Source organism: Serinus canaria, chromosome 5, assembly GCF_022539315.1.
Source record: "Serinus canaria isolate serCan28SL12 chromosome 5, serCan2020, whole genome shotgun sequence".
In the NCBI taxonomy this organism is placed as follows: Eukaryota; Metazoa; Chordata; class Aves; order Passeriformes; family Fringillidae; genus Serinus; species Serinus canaria.
This window is the reverse complement of record NC_066319.1, coordinates 52,692,207-52,715,321: the sequence shown is the minus strand read 5'-3', so window position 1 is coordinate 52,715,321 and position 23,115 is coordinate 52,692,207. Positions and strand designations below refer to the sequence as shown.

At 39.8% G+C, this 23,115-nt stretch overlaps 1 protein-coding gene across 1 annotated transcript in view; it reads right to left on the bottom strand.

Moving 5' to 3' along the window:
• Positions 1 to 209: 209 nt before the first annotated feature.
• ASPG (asparaginase) overlaps positions 210 to 23,115 on the bottom strand; it is a 45,215-nt gene continuing 22,309 nt past the window's right edge. Inside the window, exons 9-16 of the mRNA XM_030240043.2 lie at positions 20,606 to 20,719; positions 17,166 to 17,285; positions 16,022 to 16,117; positions 14,958 to 15,121; positions 8,557 to 8,643; positions 2,625 to 2,724; positions 2,256 to 2,314; positions 210 to 628 (exon numbers count right to left, since the gene is read on the bottom strand). Coding sequence (XP_030095903.2) covers positions 2,261 to 2,314; positions 2,625 to 2,724; positions 8,557 to 8,643; positions 14,958 to 15,121; positions 16,022 to 16,117; positions 17,166 to 17,285; positions 20,606 to 20,719 — 735 coding nt within the window. The 3' untranslated portion in view covers positions 210 to 628; positions 2,256 to 2,260. The remainder of the gene's footprint in view (positions 629 to 2,255; positions 2,315 to 2,624; positions 2,725 to 8,556; positions 8,644 to 14,957; positions 15,122 to 16,021; positions 16,118 to 17,165; positions 17,286 to 20,605; positions 20,720 to 23,115) is intronic.

Sequence of the window (23,115 nt, the reverse complement as noted above, 5' to 3'; positions counted from 1 at the left end):
ATTCACTCAGGCAGTCCCACAAACATGCTTTATGGCATCTGCCTCCTACTCATTTCAAGTGAGGGTTTATAGTGACACATTGGTGAAGATTAGTACACAACTGCAGGCAGATGCCCATGACTGATTCAATTGTTTGCACTGACACTCACAATTGCTGTAATTGCAGCTGGAGTGATAAAAGTCATTGCAAAAAAACAGACAAAGTGGAATCAACATTGTTCCTCAGAGATTTTATTAGCTGAGACCCAGAAATGCACAATCCACTGTTTTTCCTTGGTATGAATTCACCTCAGCATTTCCATTTGCTATGCCTGCAATACTGTCCTCAGTGGTTTAACGTAAGAACATTCAAAAGGCCTCTTTAAAATCAGAACTTGTAACAGGAACTGCCATGCCTTCCAGCCTCACTCAATTTATTTCCAGAAAAGTGATTAAAAAATAAAGGCAGCAAATGATTTTTAGATAATCAGTGTGATCCTAAATAAAGAATCTTTCTAAGCTGTAGCTTTCCTGTATGCCCCAAGCAGCACTTCCATTGTTTCTTTCCTCTCTTCCTCCCACAATGGCTTAACACCATTAATGCTTCAAGCTGGTATTCCTGATGAGGAGTGACCATCTTCTGCAGCCCCTGGAGAAAAAGGGAATGGATGTTTAGAACCAGTGTCCAAAGCCTTCCTGAGAACAGATCACCCTGTAGCCTGCCAAGCCAGTTCTCATGCAGTGCTGAAGACTTCCTTCAGACCGCCTACACTGCTGGTGGTTCAGTCCAAAGGAATTATGAGATGATCCATGGAGGAGCTGAGGATTTAACACATTCACTCCCCAATTAGAAAAGTGATTTTTGCAGACCTATTTCAATGAAAATGGAAATCCCTTTGTAGCATAACTCATATTCTAAAGGTATTTTAGCATTGCCATCCTGACTGCTGGAAAACTTCCATTTAAATGCTCAAGATTGTGATTGTATCTAATCCTCCTGTATCAGGTAAAACCAAAGAAAACCCCAAAACTTTAATGGAAAGCAAAGAAATCTGCCTGATTGCATCCTTCATTAATTTATACCAGTATAAAGAAAATAAAAAATTCCAGTTGCAGTCCCCACTAACATCTCTCAAAAGGAACACTCAAGGGCTCAGATAACCATTGATGCAGCTACATGCATCAATGGTTATCTGACCCCTTGCAGGTTTATGTAGTTAAATGCATTTAGCATTAAATGTAGTTAAATGCATTTAACTACATTTTGTGCTAATTTTAAGAAATAAAGGAGGTCATCTCCTCCCAATATTGAAATTTGGATTAGACTTGCCAATATATTGGATATATCTAAATCAACAATGTATTGCATCAGAAAGGAGCTCTGAGAAGTGAAAGGCAAGTGTTTTAAATGTTTCCAGTTACAGCACAGCACTGGAGAAGGTCAAATGCCCCAACAAGTTCCCTTTACAGGGACTTGCCAGATCTGATGCTCTGAACATGAGGCACACACACACAGGGCCAGGGACACACACTATGGATGATGGCAGCACAGAAGGGACTCGTACCAGGCAGCTGCCTCCATGGCCTGAGGAAGAGGGAGGCTGTGGCACTCCCTGCAGGAGCAGCCCTGGGCACAGCTCTCTGTGACAGAGCTGTCTGCAGTTCTTGTATGGAGTTCAGCTAACTCTGCTCTGTGACAAATCTGGCACAAATTTGCTATGTGGTTGACGATGTTACACCAGGAGATTGTCCAGTTTAGGGTGCTCCATTGAAGGCCAGAAGGAGAGGGCAGGTGGAGGTGCTGCAGGTGGCACAGCAGCCCCTCCTGAATGGCTGTGCAGCTGTCCTGGGGAAGGGAGCCTGTGCTGGGACATGGCACCCTGAGAGCCAGGCCTGGCCAATGTGCCTGATAAAAGGCATTTCCTCTCCAAAGCAGACAAGACAGAGGAGCCTTTTATTGCAACAGGCTGATGAAACATCACATTGTTGCTTTCAGTGGTTTTATTTTAGTAGCTTTTGCATTCCCAACCAAGTTCAGAACTACACTGTGGAATGCACAAAAAAGCATTTCCAGGTTCAGGCAGAAAGAATAATAAACATTAGCCCCACTCTACAAAGAAGGATTTAAGTACTCAGAATCAAATCAGGAACCAAGACAGAGACAGCAGACGAACGCAGATGTCCCAGGGTGTACTAAGCCTTAAATACAAGATCCCTCTTCATGCTTGTGCTGATGATACACTTCAGTACTCCAGCACTTGAGAACAAAATCTTACCTTTCTTATTGCTTTTGTCTAAGGAAGTCAAGAACCTCCTTCTGTCCTGTAGCCTCTGCCTGTAAGTAGAAACGTGAATAAATCCTGTCATCCTGTGCAGCAGGACATGCAAATACTCACTTGTGGGAATTAGGACTATGTTACCACAAAATCATTAAAATCCAATTTAAATTTTAATTCCTCTAACATAGATGAGAAAATTCTTGCTCCAACTATTTACTACTTCACAACAGCACCACATTTGAGTTTGTAACAAATTCTAATCCAGTTTATAGTCCAACATATATATTTCCCAAACAAATATTACCCAAGAGCATGTGTTATTACTTAGCCAGCACACCAAGGGAGCACAGCTGTATGGACACTTACTACTTGTAGGGGATTCCTGCCATCATAACCAGTTTGCTCCAGGTCTGCACCAGCCAGGTACCAGGCATACAGCCCATCAAAATCACCTTTAGCTGCAAGGCTGGAAAAAGAATGATTAGTATTGGTTCTAAATCTTTCAGTTAATTTCAGTGAGCTCCTGGGTCCTGTCAGTGAGCTCAGCAGGTGAAGGCTGAACCAGACTCAACATGGTTGCCAGGGTAGAGAGGTAAGGAACACTATTACAACAGCTTTGAATAGCTGAGCAAGCAACACAGCTTGATGAATCAGTTCCTTAAATTATTAGGGCTGTGCTATAAGTACTTACAACAGGCTAGTTTCACATAGTGGGTGTGACTATGACCAAAGGGGAAAAAAAAGTCACGCAGTTTCATATTTCACAACACAATATTTATCTCATGAAATGAGTTGGGGAGAGGGCAATGGCTAAATCAAGATGCAGCTGAGTGAGAGCACAAGCAGATGTGCCAACAATCCACAGGACTTATTTAAAACCCCTGAGAAACCCCCTTCACGAGTTTGCATAACTGTGCTTGCTATTAGTAGACATTAAGTTCATTTATGTTATATTATTTGGACAGTAACACAGCTATATTTGAGTTTCACAAAACAATTTGTAGGATTTAAACAGGCAGCAAATAAAAAAAAGAACAAAAAATCTTTTCAAAGATGACCTCTGCCTGCCACATATAACAAGCAATAGAAAGGATCAGAATCAATCCTATACAAATAAGTTAGTTAAAGTTTTCAGAGGAATGCACACCAGGTTATTTCTTTACACACCTGCTGGTAGTCACATCCACAACATTTAAAGTTGATTTTTAACTCTCATTTTGGTAAAAGGGCTGAGAGTATATGCAAAACCATGCCAGTCTGTACCAATCCTGAAGACAGGCTGAACTGAGGGGAAGGTTGGGAGTATGACCTTTAGACTTTTCAGGATACCAGCATCTTTGAGGCTTCAGACCTAAGCTTGCCCATGAGCTTGCAGACTGTTTCAGCAGAGCCCTGCTGATAATCATCAAATGAGGTTGAATCTCATTAAGAGAGGGGAAACCTCCCCAGCATTATTAAGTTCAGTTTTCTGCCTTAACCAGAGCTTGCTGTGGGTGACAAGCACTGTGCTGGCAGCAGGGATGGAGATGGTGATGAACTGCTGGGGTGATGGCCAAGCCAGGCAGACCTGGTGAACAGTGGAGAAGGCTCAAGATGCAAGATGCAGGGAAGAAACCATGAAAGCAGGGCTGCAACATTTACTTCTCTGCTAGGTTGAAATCACTTCTGTTGTTGATTAAATCACTTAAGTACCTGAAAATATGTTTTAAGGGGAGTGGACACCTCTAATTACAGCAATCCCAGAGGCTGGGCATGAAAAGGGAAAGCAAATGGTCTCTGTGTTCCTCCATGCAAGCCCCAAGTGACCTACAACTGAGGCCTTTGGGGGAACAATGAAATTGCAGTGGGGTACTAAGAGGTTTAACAGTGCTTCAGTCTGGCATCATGAAGGAAAGGATCAATAAATCATTAATGAAAACTGCCATCACAAAAGAAAAGGCCCTTCAGAAGCAATAAGGAAACAGAGGAAGCAAAGGAGGTCCAACAGGAAGCTCAGTGGGAGGTTGGTAAGGAAACTGCAGGAAAGAGGTGGGCATTAGCAAAGAAAAAGTGTAAGCATTAGTAAAGCAAAGAAATCACTTAGCAGCCACTTCTGGAACACATGAATTATCTTTATTTACAAAGACTAATCTCTTGCTGTTAACACTGTAAGGTCAGGTTAAAGGAAGAAACAAAAAGTCTACCTAGAGAGTTTATATGAGCATCACCAACAATGGACAGGACAACACACTGTATTTGCCAAACAGAATCACATCATTCAGCCATGTGTGAAGTGGAAACCACTTTGGTTAAAGACTTTCAGAAATATTACCAACCCACACACTCAGGGCACCTCAGCTACATCTCTGTAAGCAACAAACAAGGACAGCTGCACTTACTCGAAAATTAACTGACTATTAACAGCACCAATTCAGAAAGACCAAATTAATCCTCACTGCAGAGGGCAAAACTCTGGCCTCCTTTCGTGACATTAGAGGAGGAATCCAAACACACAGAAGTATCTTCAGTTTTGCAGAAGCCATTTACTGATCAGTGAGAACTTTATTCTATGGGGACTGGGACCAGAGAACAGAAGGTGATGCTTGTGACAACGGTCTAAGTAGAAGATACTATTTAGTAGATTGATTAGCACAATGAGTACCACAGCACATTTGCTCCATAGTCAAGCCATACACATCTGGATTTCCTTTATACACTGTAAATGTACTTCATATACTAAAATATATACAGAGGACTTCTCAATTTACACTACAGGAACTGACTCTGTATTTATCTCAGAGATATTCATGCCAGCAATTCCAACTACAAGTGCAACCTCCAAGCAGCAAGTCCATCACTGTTATATAATGGAATGGAACAAAGATATCTTCAATGTGCACTTCCCATGATGTTTAAAACCTGCTTTGTTGATAATGAACTATCTACCACAGTTTACTAAACTCTGATACCTTTGACAGCTGATAATCCCAGGCATCCTGCCTATCAGTACTCTTGCATTCAGAAAAATGATTATGTATCCAGTTCCCAGTTTCGGCAGGGCTAATGTAGCCATGATGATGACAGAGCTAAGATAGCAAGAACAGTGACAGTGCTGTCTGTGCCTATATTCACACCGACATCAAGCTGCTATTTAAGGGGTGCTCTGTTACTGCCAGGGGACCAGGAGTGAAGCTTGTCAGCTCTCAGAGGGTTTATAAGGACAAGGGCCAACACAGTTGTAGATTTGGGAATTAAAAAGTACAATGAAATGACACCTTGGGGTTCCTTCCTGCCTCTTCATGTACTAGGATTTCATCCTTCCCTGGGACACAAAGCTGTGCTTTATCAGCAATTCTCATTTTTCCATGTCTATAAAAAGTAATCAGGACAGACTTTCTTTTTTTCAGGTGTGTCAATACCCTGACAGAAGAGAAAAAAGTTTTTTCTTCTTCTTATTTTTTTAAGATGAAGATCCAAAGAAAAAAAAAAAAGTCCAGCACAAGGCATGGATTGCTCTGTCCTGAACAGATTTGGGAGTGCTGTTCTTAGCTTGTGTCTCCACATTTCTCTCAGCTCAGACAGACGTCTTTGAAAGACAGCAAGCAATAGAAGCTTGGTCCTTATTCCTGCAGAGGGATATTTACCCTTCCTTCCCCAGCCTTACCCCCTCTTTATGTTAAATTGAAGAGGCCTCTTGTTCTGAAAGTTGGTGATTTTGAAAGGTTGCATCCTTGTATATAACATGCTATAACATATCATTTTATGAAATCTAAGAATATGAGAAAGCAGGTTTGGCTTTGTGCCCCTGTTTAATTTTGTGAAGTACAGACTTGAAGTACCTCAATTCTACTCAAGCTTTTTTCCCTTTAAAAAACAAACACACATCAACTGTTTACCAACTCCAGAAGTCCAGAAGCTTTCAGAATAAGAGTGTCCCAATTTATCTCATCATGGTTTGGTTTTTCAGACAAACGACAATACTACTGCAATATGAGAAGATATTCTGACATTTTTAACAGATTACTAACACTGAGATCTCATTTCCAAACAAAGCCATGAACCAGATACCAAACATCAACAAAGTGATTCTAAAACCAGACTAACACCTCTCACTTTAAAAAAAGACACCAGCAAATGAAACCATGAAAAATTTAATAACTATGTGCATCTTCACTTCCTACACAAGAGTTCCCACTGATACTGTCCAACCCTCAGCTCTGGCTGGTACTTCTTTCCCTCTCAAACATCACCAATGCCAAAGGACCACATTTATTTTTATTTTATCTCCATAATCTTCCAAGTGAACTAATCAAATCTATTCTATTCTAAAATCATGAGTCTAAACAGAAGGAGGCTGAGGAGACTATTCATGGTCTTTCATAACAGTCTGAGGATTGGTAGGAGCAGAGGGAAAACATGCTTATAGTTTAATTCAGAGAGAGAACTGCATAGGGAAAAAGTTAGCTAAGTGCAGAAACACAGAGCTTATCAGAAAGCAAGCAGCTTTATCCTTTTAAACCCCAAGAACTTGACATAGTGCCTTGGTGACAAACTCAGACTGTAGCAACTGCAGCTTAAGGCACATTACAAGATAGAAGAAACATAGGAAAATAGTTCAAATTAGACACAGGGGAGATGTTATAAACAGCTGGTTCTATAAACAGCTTGACCATGTGGCCATGTTCAAGCTGTGCCATGAAGGTGCCAGTGCCTGCAAAGAGGGGCTTAAAACAAGAGGGGGGACAGAGAAGTGAGCCAGAGCATGCTGGAAAAATGAGTCTATCAGTAAGGTCATCTGAGGACACTGGAAATATCAGAGACAAACACCAGCACCTCAGATTTAGTAACTTATAGGCAGCTGAGTAAGACTGTAGAAAAAGTCCACTTTGTTAGAAATAAGTATGCCAGACCCTCTAAACAGCAGAGCAAATGAAGAGCTTCAGCTCTGCAGGAGCAGGGTATGAGCAGCCACTTCAGCACTGTCTCCAAGCCTGACCACTGCCTGCCTCTGCTCCTGGTACGGGCCATACAGATCCAGGTGCACAATGATCCCTAAAAAGCTGTAACAAACTGCATGAGAACCCCATTTTGTTATTTTGTGTGAAGAACCCTTTTCCTCTTCTTGGTTTGTGGGGTTTTTTGTTTGTTTTGGATGTATTACTGCCAGGTCAGCTAGCCAAACTGGTTCTGCACGTGCCACCAGAAAGAGGCCAATTTATTTGCAGAGGAATGTCATTCTCTAAACCTTCTGGCAGAGGCAGACTGCACAAACCAAAGGTTTAATTCTGTCCTGTCACTTGCAGTGCCCTGTGAAGTGCATATTTTGACTCCATGGTAAAAGTCTTATTACCCAGTCTTTTCTGAGCATGTTATGACAATGGAAACACTCCAGACAGTGTTCCTTAATTCCAGAACTAAAGGACAGAACTCAAAGGACAGAGTCCAGTCTCTACACAGAACACACCTAAGCTTCACCTTGACCTTGTTTGGGGGACATTATACAGCACGGGCTGGTCCCTGCAAGTCTCAGTATTTCCTGCCAAGTCCTGATATAGAGGCCAGTGGTCAGGGGTTTTTTGTTTGTTTTTCAAAATAAGAGAGAAGAGGAAATTAAGTAAAAATTACAAATAATTTTTGGAAATACATGGAACCTCCGAACAATTTTCAGACTAATTTGTAATTCAGGACCAGTACTTGAAAAAATGAAATCTAACAGCTATTTCTTTTTATAACACATATTCACATTGCTATACATTGAAAGTAACTGTATGGAAAGCCAGCTCTAGGAGAATTTTATCCTCTTAAAATTAACTATAGTGATGGTGAGCAGAAGTTCACAAGTTTTGGGGTTAAACCTATTTGTCTATTTTAGTTATTTTTAAGAACAATACTATGTACTAGTTAGAATAGAAGCCATTCCAAACTAAGTGAAAAGTGGACTTTAGGACAATAAAAATGATGATTTGTGCAGCTTTATTTTTAAAGAGAGATATTAGAAAATCACACCTTGAACAGCTTATTTTCACCATTCCTCAATAAGAGACTTTGGGGAGAAATGGGGTATTTATTTGCTTCCAGCTCACTTATCCCCACAATCTTCTCTCCTTTGGAACTCTCTTGAATTATTGGTGCTTTGAAACAGAGTTGATTCTTAATTTCATCACTTCACTTGCTGCCTTATTATTCATCTATCACAGAAAGAACTCCCTCATGTGCCAGGGACCCAACTGTTTATTTAAAGTGCTTCATTTTTGAGTATCCTCTGAAAAACCATCCCACTCCACACCCATTTTAGGGCCACCTCACAGATCACATTTACCTGCAGAGTATTGTTCCAATATCCTCCAAGTCATGGCTTGAAAGGTGTGCTCCTGTTTCTCGTAACAAGTTAATCACTGGTATGTGCCTTTATGAGAGGAATAGAAGAAAATGAGAAAGTGACTTGACCTTAAAAGTGACTTTTTTCCCCTGAATCCAACATTGTCATATACACAAACAGTCATGGAAAGTTCTCACATTCTTTTTTCCACAATCACAGAATCAATGAATATTTTCCAAGGTGACAGATGCAGTAGACAGAGCTTCCCTCCCTCTCAAAAACTCAATCACACACTGAGCTCAAGAAAGTGTTAAGTTCAGCTCTATAAAGGAAAGATATGCATACCCTTCTCTTCCAAGAATTCTTAGTGTCTTAACCTTAGTGCTAGTTTAATTTAACAGAAATATTAGTAACTGAAATACATGCAAATAGGGAGAATTATTTATTACATAGCATCATTCCTGTATTTTAAAGAATACAATGCCCATACATATCAGTCTTAAATAAAACATTGTGTCTTGCAGATAAGCGATGAGTCTTTATGTTAATGGAGAAGCTAATCAGATTTTTGGGGCTTCAAAATGATGGCAAGTGTTCTTATAAACCTCTGCAAAAAGCACATCTTTTCCTAACTTCCTCCCCCCAGTACATGGATTATTGATTTCTACCTGGAGATTTTAGGAGGTCTTCTTGTCCTTTCCTTTGAGATAAAGGGACAAATGGCACTGCCAGCCAGCACCGACACCTTAGTCAGATGCTTAAGAAACTCTGTGGGAAGGCTGCTCTCTAAAGGTACTCTTGTGGGTAGAAAATAACATGGCAAGTAAAAAATCTGCAAAATACATTTTTCATAACTAACCTAGTGGAAGGTTTAGAACTAGGTTTGAAAAGGAGATAAGAGAATGCTCCCGTGTTAAACAATTTATCTAGTTAACAAATCAAAACACAGGTTTTTTCCTCCAGAAAGAGCATGATGACCCAGTAGATCAGGAATAGTTTCATAGTTCCTATTTTAAATAAATTGCTATATTATAACACTTCCAAATAAAGAGATAGGTTTATCGTTTAATAGGCAATATCTGAGTTTTTCCAACCAATTACCTAAAAGATCATCTGTAGTAATTAAAAATAAAAAATAAACTCACATACACTTTCTGCTTAATCACTTGGTGGTAGCCATGGGCCTTTCCATTTTTGAATTGGACTAAACTACTTAATTAATCCCTCTGCCTGTTTTTAGGAAACTCCATCTTCAATCAGAAGTTACTTTACAGTTATCCATATAAAGCCTATGTAAGCTTTTATGTTCCATATAAGAGCTTTAGCTTCTAAACTAACCAAAGAACTGTACATGTGCTATAGGAATCATCTCATTTTCCCAAACACAGGTTACTGACCCTAGGAGACAGATTTTATTTTTTTTAAATTGTACTTTGTTCCAGTTGACAGCCAAAAAAAAAAAAAAAAAAAGTCTTCCTTTGCTTCATAGCAAAGCATTGCTGGGACAGCACATGCCTCAAGTTTGTTCAGTTATCTAAAATATTTTCTCAGGTGGGTCCCTTACGACATGGCTCGTCATCCACAAGCATCTCCTTGAGCCAGCAAACAATGGCATGCTCTCCTACTCCTCAATCCATGGTAAGGCATGAAGTCTACATGGATTAATTTTTTAGTTTTTGGTCTAAATCCAAACAGTAATTAGCTGAAATGAAATTTGACCTGAAATTGATTTAAGTAGAACATGTCTGTTCACTCAGGCCCTCACTGGGTACTGAATAGAACATGGGGAGTGTCTGTTTACTCTCCAAGGACTGCCCTGAAGTGTTTTTCATTTCCCACCTTATACAGGAAATCTCAGCAAGAAATGAGCAGTTTTTAAAACAAAAGCTTTGCTATGGGACAGCACTAAAAGGGAAAAGGCTGCAAAGCATGTAATGTCTGGTATCTACCCTCAGTGTGCTCCATCTGTGAGGTCTGTATCTCTAGATACCAGCAAAAAGACAGATTTTCTCTTCCTGTTGTAACTATTTACACCTTACTGGTAGAAAGAATCTCTCCAGAAAGCCCTTCACACCCCACTCACACCAAACAGCAATTCCTGCTGTGAGTGGGACTCTGGTCAGACAGATTTGGGATCATTTACCCCACTCATTTAATTTAAACAGTAAACTTAAACAAGGAAAAAATAAAAGTAGTTTGAAATAAATTTAGTTTGTAAGCATTGTAACTGATAGTGTCTACAATAAATGCTTACAATAAAGCATTTCTAAACAGTGTACAATGTCCTGATGAGTCATTCAAAGTCACATTTCTTGGAAAAATGGGAAGAAGTGCTGTGCACTACTGCTTGTTAAAAACAGGGCAAGGGAGAGGAAGACTAGGGACAAATAGTAATGCAAAGTTTAAAAGTGTCAGATTTAGTAATGTGGCTGTGAAGCCCAAGAAAGCAAACAGACCACCTCTCAACATGGAAACTATGCGGGAGGCAAAGCGCTCTGCAGCGTGTTCCTGCCTGCACCCAAACACCATCAACATTCTGAACAAACTTCAGCCTCTCCAGAGCACCACTTCTGCTGTCTTGGACCCACCACTAGGGCACTGCTCATATCTCAAGAGGCTGGCTGTGAATTTTCTGATACTGTTATGTCTTAGGCACAGGAGAGGTATTTGTCTTAAGAAATTGTTTCTTTAAGTGCTGCTCTCCTGTGGCTTTACAAAAGCCTCACAAGGGTCACAGTTGAGCTGATCTGAAGTTCAGGTGATGTCATGAGCCATGAACTTCTTGGGAATGGATCAAATGCAATTCCTGTTCTAAGGTGACAATACAAAACCAAGAACAGAAGAACTGCTGGACAGTCAAAGCTTAGGGTGCAGAGGGATGGCAACCTCCCTATGTCAGCCCTGGCTTGCACAGCTCCATGCTCATTTTAGCCCCACCTGATAATGCTTAGCAAAAAACAAATGCTTAGCATTTATCACCTGTGAGCTGTTTCTGACCCTCCCTTTTTTTACTGTGTTCTGTCACCAAACCATGGCTCTTGGACAGACACAGGCTGTAGAAACAACATTATTCTGTATATGTTACTTGAGATAGCATTTTAGTAGTATCAGTTATACATCCCTCTCTGAAGGAAAAAACAAACAGACAAAAGATGTTTCTAGTGTCTCCTACCTGCTAGGTTCCATTGTTGGTAACACTGGACATTAAAACTTGAGTGTATACTACAATTTTTAATATATTTGTAGCAGAATATCTGATTTTGTGCAGCCTTCAACATTCAGCACTATAAGCAAAGTTTGAGTTCTAAGTAAAGCCATCCACACTCTTACCAGTTCATGAGGGCTCTGGATTCACAGGAATCCAGGTTCTGTACAGTACCTGTCATCCCAGGCCCTCATCTGGCAGACACTAATTAAAAGTGAATCAACTTCAAAAGGGATGAATCACACATGTGAAATTAACACACATGTAAGAGTTTGCAGGACTGGGGCCTTAGGCTGCACACCTTCCACCAACTCTCGTCAAAGAAATGCAGGTGTAATGTATATCCAAACTTGACTGGCTTCATTCTTTTTCATGCTTGCTCTCCTAGCAACCAGAATGGTTATGGCAGGATCAATTTAGTTTCACTTATTTGGTTTTCTGTATGGCATCAGTGGGAATTTAGTGCTCAAACACTGTAAGGAAAGGCTACAGTGTGCTTCTTGGAGTCAATGGCAGGTAGATTTTCTCTCTGCCTTAGATTTCCTGAAGTAATGTAAATGTAACCTTTCAAAATATCAAGTATTTAAATTCATATTTACGTGGGAGGTAATTTTACTACCTCTAATCTGATGTTCTCACAGCACTGTATGAGCAACTCCCCATTTTCAATCTTTTACCACTGCTCTACAAGTAAATGGAAGCACTTTTACTACTTAAAATATACACAATTTTTATTCAAGACATTTTCCTGCTGAGAGAATTTCTGTTATTAAAAAAATATTATTCTATTGTTTTGAAAATTAATTATCCCTTGAGGGTGCTGTAAGAAATTAAAGGAATGCTACTTATTTTGATATGTCAAGCAACTGGCCTAGAATAACAGTGGTCTGTTTAGCTTCATGCATAAAGTGAGTGAGACTACAGGCAAATTGCAGAGTTACAAATGAAAAAGTGGAAATGCAGTAGTTTATTTCTTATTTAGAAGGAAAAAAGAGTCACTTAAATTCAAAAAATGTAAGAGACTATCATTGACATAAATCAAGTCACTGGTCTATCAGCTGACAGTGCTATGTTAAGAAGCTTTTAAGAAGACACATAACTCCTGGTCACCTTTACAAATTAATAAATGGAAGAGAGAAATCAGTCATTATTATAGAGGTTTGCATGCTGGTTAAAAGGCAAGCCAATGAGAAATGTTACATAAAAGACGGGAAGAAAGCTATTCTTAAGATGAGTGGATACTGTATTGCAGTTAAATGCCAATTAAACAAATATTAATTCTCAGAAAATGGGATTAAGCTGATGCAATGTTCAGTAAAATTGAGAAAGTTACAATATTAAACAGTTTAAAGCATTGACTACTCATTATCATCAGTTTCCCTCCCCCCCACCACTTTCCTCTCTGCCACTTTCTATCAGGATAATCTCTTCACTTTCAGCTTGCAAGTGTTTAATAAATAGAATTTAAATACTTCTGTAGCAGAAATCTTTTTAGTGGGTATCTAATTACACACATATACAGCTGTCTGCTCTTTAGCATTCTCCTTTATATGCTTACCAGTGTGAAATGCAGTGTGAGTACACAGCAGATCATAAATACACATTTATGAGATTAGTTCTAAGTCAACTCTTCCTCTCATTCCAACAGCAGAAACAAAAAGAGAAACTGAAAACGGTTATGGTGCAGTTGCCTTTTACAATTCCCTGCATCAAAATGGGTGTGCAGTTTTAAAGAGCTTAAGAGTCATAGTAGGAGTCTAATATAGGAGTGGCAATTCTAAGGAATCCAAACAACAAGCTCATGTGAAATTCCTCAGGCAGTAGATGGGTGCGGTAAAAAAAGTAGGTGCCTGATTTGCAGGAACATCTAATAGTATCTAATGCTTTAGCATTTTCTCACATTGGACCAGAGCCACCTCTGCTCAACTCCAAGGTTATTTGTTTGATTTGCTGTTGGGCTTGTTTTTGCTTTAAGACTGCAGAGCTTATATATTCATGAGATAAAGCAGCAGCCACAAAGCTGTTTGGGACCATGCAGGAGGAATGGCAATAGCACAGCGTGGCCACGCTGCACTCCAGCTCTCACAGTCAGAGAGCCTGCTGAGCTTTCTACAGCTGGCCTTGGAAACAGAAGAAGCCTTCAAGTTATTCCTGCAGCTCATGGTAATCCAGGACTGTCAGACCTCCCAGGGAGCTAACTCAAGCTTGACAGACCAGGTGAACCTGTCAATGTTAGAAAGCTGTAGGAATATCTGGGGACATTCACCCAGAAAGACCATGAGCTGAATCCTTCTGAGCTGTTTTACAGAAAAAAAATTGCTTTTCTCCTGCCATGACACAGACTGAATATGAGATAAGGAGCTGAAAGTGGATCAAAGACAAGGAGGGATTATGGTATGCAGCTTCTAACATGCTGGAAGACCAATGCCTCTATGAATCCCCAGGCTATACAAACTAAATCTTAGAAAATTAAATTCTGATTACTGATAACTTTTATATTCTGTGATATGGCCATTCCTTCAGACTACACAACATGGAAGAGACCAGTAGAGAGCAAGTCCATGACTACCATTCAAGAACTGCTGACATTCATAACAGCAGGAAGAGGAAATCCACAAAGCAGGCAGAGCCATGCAACCATCCCATATAATTATGAGTGGGTGGAAGGGAAAAATCAAAAAACCAGTCATCCAGCAAGAGACTCAGGAAAGCACTGGTGGAAGGAGAAGATTAAAACATGTCAACCTACCGGTATATTTTGTGCCAACTGAAACAGTCTGGTCTTGATGAGAAAGGGAAGGGCAGAAAGAGAACAGACAGCCCATGGTCCTGCACTCTCACTTCTGACAATCAAAAGGAGTGATCAGTTTGGCTCTGTTTTATAAGGAAGCTTCACGATAAAGAGTGGAGCCCTGAAATTACGGACAAAGTCTTGGCAGGAGGATAGCAGTAATTACCTTATGCTAAAATTCTGCATGCATACCAAGTTGTTTGCTTTCATTCCACATTATTTTAAAAAACCTTTTCATTTAGGCTAGTGACATCCTTTGAAATAAGCTGATATGTGTTATTTTAACTGCTGTCATTTACACATGACTGCTGAGACCAGACAAGACCAGAACAGAATGGATGGAGTTGAAATCCAAAATGACAGAAGGTTTATAAACTTTCTATAGAGCAGCACATGAATTGTTACCTGAACTTGATGGCGTTCATCAGTGGGGTAGATCCATATCTGTCTCTGGCATAAACAGTTGCGCCAGACATCAACAAATACTCAACTAAGGGCAGGTGCCCTTCAGAGGCTGCAATGTGGAGGGGAGTTCGGCCGTCATAGTCTCCACAGCTCAGGTTTCCACCCTACAAAAGGACACATCCTTCACATGCCAAAAAGATAATGGCTGCACATCAAGCTGTTGCAAATGTCACCCAGTAGGATGCATACATCACATTTTAATTCTGCCACCAAACAGTTAAACCTGTCCAAAGTTAAGCCTGTCCATTAAGTATCCAAACAAGCCTGTCAAACATAAAGTTTATCTTGCAGCATTGTTTTAGTGCCAATAAAGATATTTATTCCACCTCCTGCATGTTTCCCACTGAAATATATTCTTTATTACAGCACACCATACAGCAGCTTTGTGCCTGTAGACTGCTAATTGTTCTTGTCTTAGTTCTTCTTTCAAGATATATTTATCATTTCTTGAGGCCCATTACCAAAATCTCAATAGTAGGGTAAACCAAGGCAAAGAGGGGGAAAAAAGAAAAGAGCTGACAGGGAAATGCCTGTTTCTTCTTTGGGTATAACCCAAGTCAGAGCTCTGGGGACAGACAGAAATCCTGAATTAGCACTGCCCTGTGTTTTGCTTAAATATAATTTTCAAGTTCTTTTTTTTTTCATTCCTGACAGATTTACATCTAAAAGGTGGATACTATGAATATGCATAAAGAAAGTTAAGCGAAAAGAAAGCAGCACAAATCATTTTAAAATGTTCCAAAGTTAGCAGATAAGAACCTGCATTTTAATCTACCTGTATTTTCACAGTTCAAAAGAAAATGTAAACAGCTGAAAACCAGAGAGGGACAAGAACATACCAGTCCTGAAAGGCAAAGACCAAGAAGTCTAGAAACAATTTGTAACTGTCATAGCACCTTGACTCTAAAGCTTAGGTTGTCACTTTCCATGAGTAGGCTTCCTATCATCAATTACAATTTTATTTAGAAATTAATGTTTTGTACAGACTGTTCATTCTACATTACCATTTCTGCTATGGCTCTTAGTGCATCTATGTCACCCAGTTTAGCTGCAGCACAAGCCAAAGGTGGAATTAATGCATCTCGTACGGCTTCTAACTCCTGAGAAACAAATAAAATCAAACATTTAATATCAGCCTCACCTCTAATGTGTTTGACACCCAAGTCATAAAAACACTGCCCTTGCTTTCATGTAAAGTTTCCAAATTAGTCATTTGTGTATTTAGAAATGGTAGCATTTAGTTCTTGGAAGGAAAGAAGTCTTGTGTTTATTTTACATTTTGTCAGTCTCACATCTGTAAGATTTATACTCCTCTCTGGCAACACTACAAGTACCTGATAGCTTTATAAACCATTTAAAGTGCACAAACGAATTGCCATCTCTGCACTGCCATAGCTACACATCAGTACAGTAGGAGAAACAGTGCTGGGGGAGGTGGGGGGGGGGGCTGGAAAAGACCATATCCTCAAGACTGGATCAATTTTATTAATGCTATTCCTTAGATATTTGTGTAACCTGCACTTTCAAACCTACACTGACAAGCCTCCTAGGCCCCCTGAATATTCTCCCATTTCTCATGCTTACTAAAGAAGAACTAAAGAATACATTCAGTATTCATTGGTTAATAAAAATCCCATCTTCCCTGAACCCAAGTCAAGAGAAAAGTGAGTGTTTCTATAAACAGTACTATATTATTAATATTCTATTTTCTAATTGGGAGGGACTAAACACCACAAATTACACTTGTGTAATGCTTCCTTAGTATCAGCCTTCTATGACTGCACGTACAATTAAGCTGTTTTACCCATTATTAATTGGATTGCTCCAAACTGTCAATACATTTGACCACAAAAATATAAAGCAATTCTTCATATCATTGATACCCTGAATTAGAGCATCTGTCTGAGGCTTGTTATTGCAACCAGCCAGCCAAGAAAGTAATCCCAAGAGGGGGCTACAAAGGAGGGGGAGAAAACATTAATATGTTTTTAATTAAAAACATTTTAGTTATAGAATTGTCATTGTGTCCTTTCTCCCTAACTCTGTATTCCAATTTTCTTTCAGTTTTGCTGTTCATCTTTAATCTAGGCTTATTTAACTCAGTTTACAGCTTTACATGATACTAATTTTAAATTTTTAAGTATATACCTCCTTGCTGCTGATACTTAGAGATTTGGCAATCATTTGAATAAACTTGCTATCTCTCAAAGAGATCTTGGCTCCGGTGGGTACAACAGTCATTTCTCCTCTTAAATTCTCACTCAGCATCTGAAAAGCAAGCAATCAAATCCTTTGTTAGCAGAGGAAAAAAATGGTGGTAGTCTAATAAAAAAACCCCTAGAATCAAGTTAGAAAACTGTTTGGAGGAATTATGGAAACTAATTGAATGCAGACAAAAGATTAAAGAAATAGTTACTGTCCCATGCAGACTGCACGTTTAAAAAGACAAAGGAGGGAGAGAGACAGGCAAACAAAACTTTCTTCCAAAGCAAAGAAAACCAAAATAAGCACATAACAAAACACCCCAAATTTTAGAATATGCAGACAAAAGTTCCCTAGTGGGGTAAGCTGCAGCCTACTTGAAAACACAAAGATAATGAGTAATGAGCAGAGTGAGGCTTAAGACCAGAATATTCTGAAATGCTGCTGCCTCTTGCCAGCATTCACAAACCTCAGGACTCCTACACAGACTGTGTACATAGACCTCAAAACAAAGCCCAGTGCTGCCTGTAGACAGTCATGTATTTCCATGGGTTTTCAAACAGCTCCATTAACCCTGATTTTGTTGCAATTTGGACATAGATGCAGCTTTGAATGCAGAAAATCTACAGTAGTAGCAGTCATTCAGTATTCAAACAGGCATGTAACAGTTTGCAGGATGGGTGCCTCTAATATAACTGGGAAAAAACCCACCAAATCAAAATGTAAAAAGGTCAGCCAATTCATGTGTAGAAAGTACTTGAATAGGGCAATAAAGAAATGAAAATACTCTAAACGACAGATTCTGGGAAACTTGGAGAACACAGATAGAAGCCAGTCATCAAGAAAAAGCAACTAGTTTCCTCAATTCTGACAATTTTACACACTGGCACTCTTTCAGGAAAGGTTGCTGATGCAGCTATAAAGCACACAGTTATTTCAATTAGAATTTTAAAAAGCAGGATTGTGAAAGTTTGCAAGAAACAGATGTGATGTTGGCAGGAGGAATGCCCCAGGTTTACTTATGTCTAGGCATGCCCTTTATTAAAAAAAAAAACCCTCCAAGAGCTGACAACACCATAGCTGTCTGCTGGAAGAGTCCCATATACATGTAACTCAGAGGATACCAACTGCTTTGGCACACTTTTAGAATTTGACAGGTTGAGATCATTGCTTTACACAGGTAACCTTAGCAATTGGCACCTGTGCTAAATGCACCCAGTGCAAAACCCTGTGTGCCTTATTCAGTCCTACCAGCTCTTCAGACATTTGTATGTGTCTGGGGGCACATTCCTTGCTCTTCGTGTTGAAAAAGAATCCTAAAATAACCACGCCAGCTTCAGGAGAGCTTCTGTCTCTTGGGAGGCTATTGTTTGGTGATATGTTTAGCTGAAGATATTGCCACAGACAACATATTTCCAGGCTTTCTTCTTCTCCTGGTCTCTATAACTCATTCCTGCCCAGGCAATGCAGCATGCTGTTCCCTTAGTTGTGCCAGCACAATTGTTGGTGGGTCTGTACAATGAGTCAAATGAGGAAACCAATCCTGCATAACTCAAAGAAATTGCAAAAGTTATTTTGTTTTTCATACCATATAAAGGAGGTCCAGCACACCAACACACAAAAACTGTATAGCACAATCCAAAGGGCAGCACATGAAAATGCAGAATTATCTTGTGACATGGTACCTAAAACACCTTATCATCAAATCCTCGCCTGAGTAAGTCAGCTATCTCACCTCAGCACACTGGATCTCAAATTAAGTTTTAACTCACACACCCAGGCAAGACTGGGAAGGTTTCTCCTGTCCCAGGTCAAAATAATCTGCTGTGCAAGAAGATTAAAGTGAGCATTAAAAAAAAAACCAAGCTAGTGCCTGTGTGTTCCAGGGTCAGTGAGTATGCCAAAGGGGTCTCAGTGAAGAGCTGGGGTTTCTGAAGTGCAAATGTGTAGGTACACAGTATGTGGTAATTGGGAGTGGGGCTGGGCCCCACTCTACCTCATCCCCAATGGGCACAGCTGTGAAAAGCAGGTGAGCAGCATTGACAGCAATGAGCCATGGAGTGCCCAGGTGCACTGACCAGTCACAAAGGGAACAGAGGGCACACAGGTGCAATGCCTGAACCATGGGGGGTATAAAAGGCTGGGCTAAAGAACCCTGAGAAGGATGGATGCTTTAAGCTTTCTGAAATTGTATGGCCTTACTCTGTGTGTTATGGCCCTCTCAGCTCCATTACAAATGAACAGACACATCCAATACCCCTGATCCTCACAGCACTGTGTCACCTGCCAGGCACGTCCTTGCACAGAGTATGTTCTGGGCATCCTCACCAAAGACACACACGGTTCCTCCCCTCTTCCCATTTCTCAGCTTTAGCAAACAACTGCAAGCTCAGAGGCTGAAACTGGGTCTAAGCACAGCAAGTGGTACTTTCAGCCACTGCACTTAGCATCACAGGTATCCAAATATTTTTGTCTCAGGCACTGATACTGGTTGGGAGATGTGGAGCATGAAATAATGATCAGGTTTGTTATGGTTTTAATAAAAACAAAGCATCATCATGAGATACATATGTGCCTGCAGTGTTAAGTCTGGAGAGTGACTCATCATGATGTCATCTCCCAAAGTGTCAGGATTAAGATTTCACTACATACAAGAACAGAAATTCATGCATTCCTGTAGAATGCTGCTCCCTTATCTAATTCATAGCTATATGTTCTCTGTATAAAAGGAATATGATACACAGCTATGTAACCTGCAGGAAAAAAAGCCTTAATTAAGCAACCAATGAGCAGTAAGATCATTGTTAAAGGGACTCTGATTTTAAAAGAGTTACAAGTGGTTCTAGAATAATCCTTTACTTTTATGTATTAGAAAGTGTATCTCCTCTTAGAGAAAGAAAATCTAATACTGTTATGACTAATGCTGCAAAGGAAGAGGCTGTAGGCAATATTTATTTTCAGAATAAGCTTTGTGTGAATGAGTCTGGGATGAAATCTCCACCACACTAAGATCAGTGACAAGATCTTTGCTGACTTCAGAAGGGTTGGATTCTGTCTCCCATAAGAACTTCCACATAGAGTTTTCAGTACAGACGTGTCCAAGCTAGACTACTAACATTTAAAGATGGCATTTTTATGGCTCATTTTTATGGTCTTCACCTGACTTATGCAGAGACTTCTTTCCTCTCCCTATCTTCCTACATTTGTTTGCTTAATAGTACTTTCCATAAGAAAAAAAAAAAAAAAAAAACCATAGGCTGTTCACATTACAGTTCTGGAACTAATTGCTTTAAAATGCAAGAGAAGCTCAAGGCATGAAGCTAAGCAGAAGTTAGCATAGTAGATGTGAAACTTAAAGTCTTTCAAGGTCACACTGAAATATTTACCTGCCTCTTCTCCTCCCAGCTAAGGTTTCCCTTGCTGAGTGTGTATGACAGTTTGGTTAGGGCTGCCTCTGGTGTCATATCACCTCCAGGAATCACTCCAGCATCAGCGAGAGTCTGAATAAAAGGGAACAATGATTCTTATTAGCATAGCATTCAGAAATACCTGCACACACAGAAAAGGTGTTTGGAAGATGAGTAGCTACACAGAATGCAGTGTGCAGCCAAGCCTCCACTCTCTTGCTCCTCCTACTGCCACTGTAATTTTTGTACTTTTCATTATCAAATACCAACCAAATACTAGAGCAATCTGAATAAAGATGACTTTTACTTTAAATTCCTTTTTCTGCAATAGCACTGAAGAATTCCACCAAATGCTTGCCACGGTCGCTTACTATGCTAAAAGGGAAAGGTTACAGGTCCGTATCAGCTATCTGCAGAGTTGTCAGATTCCCTTTATTGAAAAGCTGCAGTTACTCTGTTTTAACCCAGTGGCATTTTGAACACTGCCAAGTAGGCTGTTCTCACACAGACATATTTACCATTCTTTTATGGGGCATTACTTTGGATGAATTCCAGCACTACAGCGTGCTCACAGCGGGAGTGCTTTCAGATTCTTGCAGGCTGTGCTAGCAGTGTATGATTTAGAAGATACAACTAAAATATGTAATTTACACAGTTCTGACAAGAACAACTGAAAAAGATGACCTTTTAACTTATCTTTCTGGTAGTTAAAAAATAAAATGTCTGAACAAAAGCAAAAAGAAGGATCTTTGCTATGATCAGCAAGCCTTGTAAGTGTACAAGACAGCAGAGACAAAGGAGATTTCAGATCTCTTGTCATTAAACTGTACCTGGGCAAATCACAGATCACCTTCTTTGCCATAATGTGATGCCTCACAATAAAGCATCTTGAACTGGGTTCTTTGCACTGCATTTTACTTTTAAATACCTTGTATACAAGCTACAGCTTCAAAACTTGTGGCTTAACTAATATTTTCAGCAAGATACAGAGCCTTAATTAGCACATTAACCACCTCCTGGAGACCCAGAGTAACATTTTTTTAAAGTCTCATGGGAAACCATATACAGAGAAGGTGAGAAATACTTTCTGTCCTGCAGAGCTAACCAAAGAACAGTTAGGGCTTTTTCAGTGGGTTTGTGAAAGAGGAGGAGGAAGGGATTTCCCAGCTTCCTTCCTGTACCTAAAGTCCCCTCAGTTATAAGTTTTACTGTGTAGATGGATCAGAGGCCAGACATTCAGTTAATTAAAACAAACACTTCAAGAGAAGCCAGGGACTCAGCTGACCTACCTGACTAGCTCAAATGAGTAAAAACTGGCACAGCCATATGCAAAGACCTTTGAAATATTTCATTTAAAGAAAAATGAAAGTAAAATTAACATTACAGCAACTTTACAGCATTCACTTATGATACTTCCTCCACTGAGCAGCTCCTCATGAAAACGAGAAGGCATTGAAAGAACAAGTGTGAAGTAATTTTGTAGGACTTGCCTTGGTCAGTGTTCTCCTCACAAGATGCCAAGAAAACAGGGCAGCCTCCAACAACTGATGCTGAAGTAACATAATACAAACTCCATACAAAAAATGGAAGCCAGAAAGGAACACATTTCTACACAGTATTAAAGTGGTTCAATAAGACCTATGCAGAATTTTCTAATTCAGTATATCAACAGTCTGGATCAGAGTGCAAAAAGCCATTTAAAGTGTCTACTTGGAGAATCTTTTAACCAAAGCATAGGAAAGGGGTTTTCTTCTTCTTTCTATAAATGTTAGCAGTTCATTTCAAGCAGAAGAGCACATAAAACCTAGGGTTTATTTTCATGTTGTTTTTCAAATATAAATTTGGTGTCTTTTATTGACTTAACTCCTTTTCCCTTTGGAGTGAGCTGTTCTATATAATCTGCATATTCCTACACTATTTGCTACAAAGCACGAGATCTTTGCAAAAGTCACTAATTCTCAAAACATCTCCATAAAGTTATGCAAAAGTTTTACCAATATCCAAATAATTGCCCATACCAGAAAATACCAAGTTTGGATACTAAGGAGGTGTAAAGAAAGTCTTACAAATCCATTTGTACTGGACACTCAAAACAGTCCTTGTGCAAATATTATCTAAGGCTGTGTAAAAACCAAAGCTAAAGGAGGCAGGTTTCAGCACCAGACCAGGATATTTAGGCTTCCCATGTAGTCAAAGGAGAGGCTGGCTCTGCCAGATGGGTGTTTGCTCCCAACAAAACCAGGTGTCCAAGGCAGAGGGATGAGTCACCCTCTGGTAGTGCTTCTTGGCTATTTAATATCTGGTCCTTTTCTAAAGGCCAGTTAAACCAGCTTCCCTCACACTAATACATGCAGCACATATTCTTATACAGCTCTTATTAGTCCCAGTGATGTCGTGTTTTGGTACACAACTTGTGGTAGAAACACACTACAAAATTCCCTAAATATTAACAATATGTACACAAAACCTACTTTAAGCCAACCCTCGTG